The sequence below is a fragment of the Antrostomus carolinensis genome, unplaced genomic scaffold (assembly GCF_000700745.2).
Source record: "Antrostomus carolinensis isolate BGI_N321 unplaced genomic scaffold, ASM70074v2 scaffold20993, whole genome shotgun sequence".
Taxonomy (NCBI): Eukaryota; Metazoa; Chordata; class Aves; order Caprimulgiformes; family Caprimulgidae; genus Antrostomus; species Antrostomus carolinensis.
This window is the reverse complement of record NW_010306106.1, coordinates 77,956-87,611: the sequence shown is the minus strand read 5'-3', so window position 1 is coordinate 87,611 and position 9,656 is coordinate 77,956. Positions and strand designations below refer to the sequence as shown.

At 42.4% G+C, this 9,656-nt stretch overlaps 1 protein-coding gene across 1 annotated transcript in view; it reads right to left on the bottom strand.

The window, feature by feature from the left end:
• Window positions 1-1,380: 1,380 nt before the first annotated feature.
• Window positions 1,381-9,656, bottom strand: part of CFTR (CF transmembrane conductance regulator) — a gene marked incomplete at its 5' end in the record, with an annotated part of 76,343 nt that continues 68,067 nt past the window's right edge. Inside the window, 4 exons of the mRNA XM_010165015.2 lie at window positions 1,381-1,587; window positions 3,048-3,153; window positions 3,457-3,629; window positions 6,705-6,794. Of these exons, the coding sequence (XP_010163317.2) occupies window positions 1,381-1,587; window positions 3,048-3,153; window positions 3,457-3,629; window positions 6,705-6,794 (576 nt within the window). The remainder of the gene's footprint in view (window positions 1,588-3,047; window positions 3,154-3,456; window positions 3,630-6,704; window positions 6,795-9,656) is intronic.

The window sequence follows — 9,656 nt, the reverse complement described above, 5'->3', positions numbered from 1 at the left end:
CTCTCGGCGGCTCATTCGGTAACAAATCAAATGTATTTATTAAAAGCGATGCGCACGGTTTGATGGGCAGCAGCGACTGAAGTGGAAGTAGCCACAGAGGGCTGCCGTGGCTGCACGGGGCAGAGGAGGGGTGTTGTAACGTGTCATACAGGCACTCTCTTTCAATTTTTTATTATTATTATTATTTAAGGAAAAAAAATCTAAAATGTATGTATCACTGGAATACTTTAGTGCACAAAGACAGCATTGGACAGTACCTGGCCGAACTCTGTGGCTGCCCTCGTTTTTAACAGCTCTATCATAATGTGACATCAAAGACTAGTAGCAAAAAAACCCCCCAACAATCCAAATATAAAAGTTTTTGTACAAATATAGTTTTCTTTATAGTACATAATCACTCTTAAAATACATCATTTCCTTAGTAAATGTTTGCAACAATATTAAAATAAATAAAATATCCTAAAGAAAGTTCAGTTTCATCATAAAACTGCAAACTAGACAAGTATAAAAATTAATTTCATTATTAAAGTCTCCTTCTGAGAGGTTTCCTCTTTTTTAAAAAAAAAAAAAAAAAAAAAAATTGGCCAGAGTAAAAAACATGCAAAGGTGCCAGACCTAAGCAGCCTGTTCCAGTTCCACTGCCAGAGTCCCACCTTTCACTGGGTACTGAGGTCAGCCTGCACTCATCCCACTGCGCGTGTGTGCAGGGTCGGGTGGAGTGTCTCCTAGCTTTTCAGAGGAAATATCAATTCTCCCTAAACTGTGGAGATGTGTCAGATGTTGACTGGCCTGCAAGTCGATATCCTCTCTTCCTTCTTTCTCACCTACGCACGCGGAGCTGTGTGCTGTTATGAAAGGGTATTTGGCCTTTTCTGCTAAGTTGAAATTACAGTTGCTGCATGAAAAACAAAGAGGAGGAAGTTTTCTGTGCACCTTGCTGATACTGTCCCTTAATTTGTTTGCAGAAAGTGAATCCACAGAGGCTTTTTACATTCTGATTTTTCTATTTTCCACTCAGGTTTGATTATTTTTCTCACATTCTTCCTGCTGTCTGCACCTCTCACCCCAGCACGAACATTTCTAAAAGTTTTCTAAAACAATTATGTCGGGCTACGCAGGTTTCTTCTGTTTGCCATCTCGTTTGTACCAAATTAGAGCAGCTTTTCCAAGGAAGTCTGGTTTTACCATTAGAAGTAGCAAAACTTCAAAGAATGTACTAACTTGCACACAATCAACCATGGAAGGGAAGTAATTCCCAAATGCACTTTCAGTCACAAGGTTCAATTTGTGCACGGCTCCCGCAGGTTCAGAAGTGCTGGGCCTGTCACTGTGGGGCATTGCTGGTGACTCACTCCACAAGGAGGGTGTCCACACCACGTCTCACAGCCTTGTCTCCTGCACTTCTTCCTCTGTCTCCTCCTGCAAGGCAGTGATTTTGGGTCGAGGTTTGCGTTTGCTGGAGTTTCTGTGGTGTACTGGGAGCAGCTTAAGGCGATCAGCATGGCTGATGGCTTGCCTGAAGGAGCTCTTTTCATTCAGCAGCTTCTGAATGGATTCATACTGCCGCAATTTATTGTCCTCGATTACCTGAAGAAACATTTCACTCCATTAGATGGGCAACTCTGGTGCTGACAGAATTCAGCTAACACAGCTAACCAAGCAGGGAAGAGATACAAAGACGTAACAGATCTTCTAACACGAAAAGCACAGTTTACAGTTTGCAATTTCTAATTACAACCATAAAAACAGACATTAAAATTTTAACCTAGGGAAAAGGTGCCTATTGTTCAAGTTACAAAGTGCTGTAGGTTTCTCCTTGCAACTTGATTTTTACCTCTGAGATCGTTTGTTGAAGTCTCCGGTGCTGTGGCATTTCCCTGGCACTGCTATATTGCCAGGTTAGGAAAGCGTTAACTGCAGAAAGCAGAGTTATATTGCAAGCAGAGGGAGAAGACTGCCAGCGAGGTGCCAGCCCTTCTTTGCTTTCTTCTTGCCAAACAAGGAAGCACTGCTGGCCTGTGTTTGAAGGAGACAACAGGTTTGCCCTGTAGAGCTGTGCCAGCCTCCCCTGTAAGGCAGCAGAAGGGGAAAAATCTGGCTCTGCCACTGGCACTGCAATGCCAGCATGTTTCGGGCGAGGGCACAGGTCTGATGGGAAAGAGCTTTTAGCAGCTCTCTTGCTAAAATGTTGTTTGGAGGGTGGGAAACCTGCTCTGGGCAGCGGGTGCCTGCCTGCAGCATGGGCTGCGGCTGGAGCAAGGCTGAAGCCCAGCACACAAACTGGAGCAGCACCTCCAAAAGGACGTACAACCTGCCTACTGACTTGCTTGCTTCAACTTCAGGCCATACTCCTCCTGCTGTGCTAATACACCCAAGCAAATACACAGGGAAAACAATGTTCCACTCTGCTAATAAAATGAAGGTCCTCTTTTATGGAAGCATCAAAAAAATCCACTTAGGAAGGAACCCAATTTTTAAGAACAATTACGGAACTTGCCTTTTATTTCCTTTACTAACCATTTTTATATAACAAAGGAAATATCCCAGGACTTCAGTACTTTGTCACTTTGATTAAATGAGAAAGGAATATTCAAGTGGCTTGATGAAAGAAATCAGCCATTCTGACCATCAGATGTTTTCTCAGGAAACCCCTCTGCCCCATGGAGCCTCCCACTGCTCAAGAGCAAGTGCAGCTGTTTCTGCATTAGCAGTGGTAAAGCTCTGTGAGACGCTGGGACTTTTCTGGAGCTCCGGAGCCAATCAGAAATATAAGACACCTGGGTCAACAGCTGGGTAACCTACACAACTGTCCTGGTTGAAAGAAGGAATCCAGCTCTTCCATAATGTGACCCAGCTCATCTGAACACAGGTGTCTATGACAGCTCATGTGAAAGAGCAGCAGGCTCCTGCTGCAGGTGACTAGGTTGCTCAGCTGCCCTGAACGACCCCCATCAATCCAGCCAACTTCATAAATTCTGCTTGGTGTGTTTTGCACGTTCATCAAATGTAATGAAACAACAGTACGTGAGACTACAAGAATCGCTCACCAAAAATCGCTGGCACTCCAGCATTGCCTCCAGCCTGTGTTCAGAGAGGATCACCGTGCAGTTGGCAAATGCATGCTTCAGAGTCTTCCTGATCACTTGGGAAGTTCTGGAAGGCAAAGCAGCATCAGCATTTAGACTGCAATGTACATGCCGGCATAGCTCATAACTTTATTGATGGTATTTAATAGTCTAGCTGTGTGCTGCATCTCTGCTGTGAAAGCAGGTATCAGCCATAAAGCTAAGGATGTAACTAGGCTTCCCTGATCCCCCCCACAGAATTACTAACATACATTACTGAAATCAGGTTTAGTAATGACCAGACAAGTCACAGAAGTCTCTTTCAGCGAGGTGCTGCCTCACTGATTTTCTTATTTTACATTAGAAGACAGAACAAATGATCCAAACGTACACGGGGTCCAGGTGAGCACTTGGTTCATCGAGCAGCAAGATTTTAGCTCTGCTGAGAACTGACCGGGCAAGGCACATCAGCTGTTTGTGGCCGTGACTGAGGACACAGCCTCCATCCACAAGAACAAAATCAAGCTGGCCTGGAAACTGCTCAATTACGGACTTCAGCCCAACCTGCCAGAAGGAAAAAGGACAGGAAGAATTGGTGAGGCACAGTTACTGCTGACTGTGGGTACAGCAACCAATGCCTTTAATTTCCTTGCCTTTCATTTCTGACAGAGAAGAGAAAATATAAATTGATGAAAAGGAGAATCTGTCCTATAAAGACTACAAGCTAGTAGATCGATGATGTAAAAAGCACTGAAATACTTGACTCTTGCAACATACGAGGATTTATGTTGAGAAGCTGAGATTTAATGCTTCATTTGTTTGTCACATACAATGGGCTTTGGCATTTTCACCAAAACATTCTGAGTTAGCAGGCTACAGAAAGCAATATATTTGAAACTTTTTACCCAGCAGTGAAGTACATCATTGGAAATCTTAAGGAAAGGGGTTTTTTGAAAGGAAACCAGGCCCCTCTGGTTGCTAGGAGGGTAAAAAGAAATGACCAAAATTCACATGCTACATTACAGCAACAGAGAAAATAACTTGGGTCACCACGGTCATTGTCTCTATGGCTCTGAGAGCGCTTCCATCTGCTCCTTTTGCTGTCCCAGAGGTCTTGTGCACTTTGTTCACACTAATGGCATCACAAGCTTCCCTCTAGCACTGGTGAAAAAACAATTAAAGAGGTGCCTGTCCAAGCAGCTTCACTTGGACCAGAAACCAGAATCCAGCCCAGGAGGTGTCTTCTGACTGTTTATTCCAGTGCCTCTCTTTGCTTTCATTGGGAGATGCATTTTGTACATGCATCTTCCACAGGTCCAAACCAACTGTGCTCCTTGGCCTAATCAGCAGCATTTACAGAGAAAGTTTTGTAACATACAAGAACTAGAAAACACATGTGAGTTACATTGCTCCAAAAGACGTTATAAAAATGTGATGTGAGCCTAGTGGCTGATGAAGAGCCCCCCTTGGATTTTTGAAAAATTACTGATCTGCAACTCATTTTCATTCCATGGGAAAAAAAAAAAAAAAAAAAATCCTCCTTTTTGTTCCTATTTTATATGGAAACCATATTAAACTAAAGTGTGTGGGTACATCTGTTGAGTTTCTGAAGAGTTCATGCTTTTATTTATGAGCAAATTAAGGCCACTGCTTTGTTCCTCACTCCTCTTTTGAACACATATCATGTCCCTTAATGAAATTTTGCAACTAATGGCTGGAAAAGGTGCTTTCTTCTTAAAACTGCACAAGGTCTGTCCATGTACCTGTAGGACCCAGACAGATGACTGCAGAAGTAAAACTTAGCCTCAAAAGCTGACACAAGTCTGACAGATTCAGAAGCTGAAATACAGGGGCAACAAAAAGTGAAACATCTGACATCTGTTCAGACAGCACTTTGCTCTCTGCAGCTGACTGCAAGGAGGATAAAAAGCTGATGCTGATCTCAGCAGGATTCTCTAAATCCTCAGCAGCCAACATGGGTCAGGGATAAGCTGACAGTTAACTTCCTTTCTGTGCTGTGCTCCCAAAGTTACACTGACTAACCAGCCAGACTTCAAGAGCACAAACTTTGTAAACAATCCAATCACTCATACTAAAAAGTATTACAGCTCTTTTTCTTTTCTATTTGCTTTGCTCTCTCACCTGTGCAATGAAAACCTCTGTATCACGTATGGATTTGCCAAACTCCTGAATGACAACAACTTCAAAATATTTTTTTTTCATGTCTTTATAAATGAAGTTTAGCTCTTTGAAATCCCAGGCTCAGTTCACACACACAGTGAAAACAATCCTCAAAAGCAGAAGTAGAGCTTGTCTTTTTCAAGACAGGGGATGTTAATCCAGACTCCGTTTTTTCCCCAGCCTCAGCGAAGCGGAGAAGCACAGCACTGAGCACCCTGTTGCCTCTGCTATGATGGGCTGAAAAGCTGCTGTCACATCATTTAACCAAAAATGTCACAATGTTTTCATTTGACAGCAAATAACTCATAGAAAGTATCTACTTTCCTCTTTCCCAAATATAGGGAAGAAATTAGATAAACCCAAAACAGAGAGCAGAGAGAGTTGACCTCCTTGATAGGAAAGGTGGAAGCTTTAGGATTAAGTCCCACACTCCTAAGCATTTTCTGATACTGGAGACTTGCTATGAATGAGGAAAATGGCACCAATACATTGTTGAGTCTGTATTAATTAGGTGATCCTTACCTTGGAAAGCAAAATCAGCTTTCTAGGCTGCAGCCTTTTCCCTCCCATAAGTCTCATCTGCCTTTTCTCCAGGTGTTACATACACCTGTGCAACCTATTAAGCACGATCAGAGCCAATAGGTGGCATCTGACAACCATAATGCACAAGGGTTCAGCTCAATGTGGAAACACAACTGTGAAAACCTGGCCCCTAATCTTTTTTTTAAAAAAAAAAGTTGCTAAAACCTCAACATAAAATTAGAAGAAAACCTTCAGGTTCATGAAATCTAATGTTCCATGATTCTTATTCTCCATGGAAGAGGCAGCTGCCCATGACACAAGCAGTAAGGAAGCCTGAATGCGGTGTCAGAGAGCATTCCTTCCCAGCTGGCTTTACACTGGCCTGAGAATCACAATAACTGGAAAATATTTTGAGGAAAGATTTTTCTAAGGTGCATGTAAATATTTCCTATTGCAGTAACACCAGTCTTATTTCTAGGACAGGCCACAGAAATTTTTCACTTTTTTTTCTGGCCTCCAAAATGTTTACAACTTATCTTTACACGTTTTGGTAGAAAAATGTCTTGCAGAGATTTCATATATTTGGCAAAGTATTAAAATGAGAAAAGATTACAGGACATTTTGCTGTATCACCTTCCTCCACTTTTTTTCTCTCAGGGTCACCCAGCAGAGCCAAACAAAACCTCACCTATGCTAAATCACTGCAGACTGTGCTGCGTGAAGTTTATCTTTTTTAAAAAAATTTCTGACAAAGGCACCTTTTCATTAGGTAATAAGGAAACACGGTTTATAGCACAGCACTACCTTTCCTTGGCACTTTTTTTCCCCCCTAAGACTCTATATAAATGTAACATACGACAATCATTTGACCTACACTGCACTCTGCTGTAACCACTCCACCAGACGGTTACAAATAACATCATTGAACAGTTTTACCTCCTCTGCAACTTTCCATATTTCTTCATCATTCCACTGCCCATAAGGATCCAAATTCATCCGAAAAGTTCCAGAAAATATGAACACTTTCTACAAGAAAAAAGATACACACAGATTGAAACATTGTGTAAAGCACTGTAAATTATAAAGCATACAGAGAAAAGGAACCACCTTCTACAATTACCAGATAAAGCTTATTGCAGGTTATCAATTTTTTTTTAAAAACATTGTTCCTAAAAAGGTTATTTTAAAAATCCTTATGTTCAGTTTTTGGCAACTGTCTTAATAAAAACTTGTCTGAAAAACAGTAAAAATAAAATTTCAGAATGAAAGATTTCCTGTATTTCCATTTTGGAATAAGCCTTTTAAAAATTATTTTTGATTCTTTATTATGTGAAATATATTAAAACAAAAAAAAAAAAGGCCTTTGATATAGTCCCCCATACATCCTTCTCTCTAAATTGGAGAGACATGGATTCATGGATTTGATGGGTGGACTGCTCAGAGGATGAGGAATTGGTTGGATGGTCACACCCAGAAAGTAGTGGTCGACAGCTCAATATCCAGATGGAGATGTTGTGTGACAAGTCGTGTCCCTCAGGGGTCCACATTGAGACCAGGACTGTTTAATATCTTCATCAGTGACACAGACAGTGGGATTGAGTGCACCCTCAGCAAGTTTACAGACAACACCAAACTGAGTGGTTTGATTGACATGCCTGAGGGACAAGATGCCATCCAGAGGGACCTCAACAAGCTGGAAAAGTGCACCTGTATGAGTCTCATGAGGTTCAAGAAGGCCAAGTGCAAGGTCCTGCACCTGGGTCGGGGCAACCCCCGGTATCAATACAGGCTGGGGAATGAAGGGGTTGGGAGCAGCCCCGCGGAGAAGGATTTGGGGGTGCTGGTGAATGAAAAGCTGGACATGAGCCAACAGTGTGCGCTTGCAGCCCAGAAGGCCAACCGTATCCTGGGCTGCAGCAATAGAAGTGTGGCCAGCAGGTCGAGGGAGGTGATTTCCCCCCTCTACTCCGCTCTGGTGAGACCCCACCTGGAGTACTGTGGTCAGTTCTGGAGCCCTCAGCACAGGAAAGAGATGGACCTGTTGGAGCAGGTCCAGAGCAGGGACACAAAAATGCTCAGAGGGATGGAGAACCTCTCCTAGGAAGAAAGGCTGAGAGTTGGGGTTGTTCAGCCTGGAGAAGAGAAGGTTCTGAGGAGACCTTATTGCGGCCTTTCAATGCTTAAAAAAAAAAAGCAAAGAAAGATGGGGACAAACTTTTCAGCAGGGCCTATAGCGATAGGACAAGGGGTAATGGTTTTGAAATAAAAGAGGGGAGATTTAGACTAGATATAAGGAAGACATTTTTTACAGTGAAGGTGGTGAAACAGTGGACCAGGTTGCTCAGAGAGGTGGTAGATGCCCCATCCCTGGAAACATTCAAGGTCAGGCTGGACGGGTCTCTGAGCAACCTGATCTAGTTGAAGATGTCCCTGCTCAGGGCAGGGGAGTTGGACTAGATGACCTTTAAAGGTGCCTTCCAACCCAAACCATTCTATGATTCTATGATAAAAAAAATATCACTAAACCAAAGTGTGTTTCCACAATTGTGTTTTGAGAGAAATAAACCTGTTGGATATTTGTTGGTATTGACAGACACTGTCCTGAGTTGTTTTTCATCAATTAACTTCTCTTTTTCTAGTCAATTGTAGCCAAATATATATCAGCACCATTCTGTTACCTGACACTTCACCATGTCCAAGTCCTGTCTCAGAAGAGGTTATTTTCCCTCTCCCTCTCACTGTCATGTCAACTGAGATGTGACACAGCATGATCTGACTCACGACTGTAGCAGCAACAACCCGCCTGCTGGTGTACGAGGCTTCCTTGATTGATGCTACAGCCTGTGCTCTCTCCCTGCTCTGTCCTTCCTTCCATCACACAAGATGAGGAGGATGCACATTTCCTGGCACTGAGAGCGCATCCTTCTCGCTCTGAAGCTGACTACTCCGTTCTGCTTTTCTCATCAGTTTAGGCAAGCAGATTTAAGTGAACATCCTTTTAGACACACGATTTGTAGTTCAAAAAGCAATGACTCAGAAAAAATTAAATATTTGTTTAATCTCTTTTTACATGGGGTGGGTGCATTAGGTTCTGGTGGAAATTAGGTTCTTCAAGGGACACTGAGGTTGCACAATATTTCTTATGAGATAAAACCAAGCTGTTGCTTTCTATGCTGAGAGGTACACCTGCTGCTTGTGGCAGGGAGAACTTGCTCTCAAAGAATGTAAGTGCCTTGTTGAGAAATATTACCATTTGCTTGCTCTTTCCTTGTATATACGGAACAAATACCAAGGGGAAAGATTTGAGACAATTATTTTCTTCTCTTTTGTCTTCCTAAGAAAATATTTATTTAGAGAAAATTTGTTGAAATGCCAGTGATTCACAGCCATGTAATTTCTTGGACTCTTGGTAGCAAAACACTACCTAAAGCAGTGAAGGACCAACTGTGCCAGCAGAAAATAGCTGAGAGAATATACTTAGCAAGTACTTTCCCAGAGTTTGGCCAGTCTAACACAATTTCCACCTACCTAACCTGGGAACTTGGCATTCTTTCATCAGATTTCAAAGTGATTTATACCCACATTTACATTAATCATTTAATTATGATTAATTAAAAATTTAAACATGGCAGATGAAAATAAATTACATTAATTCATTTGCTGAATTAAGAGATGTAAACCAGTGCCAATAAATTCTTTGGTGTAAGACAGAAGGAAGTACCTGATTCAAGAGACCAGAGGAGAAAAGCAGCTGCATGGTGGTGCCCTGCAGTCAGCGGGGTGGATTTCAGTGCGATGATCCCTTCATCACACTGCCAGCAACCAACAGGCCAACCGAGCTGCAGCAGAGGCAGCACTGCACACAGCTAGAAGTCACTGAAGTACTTT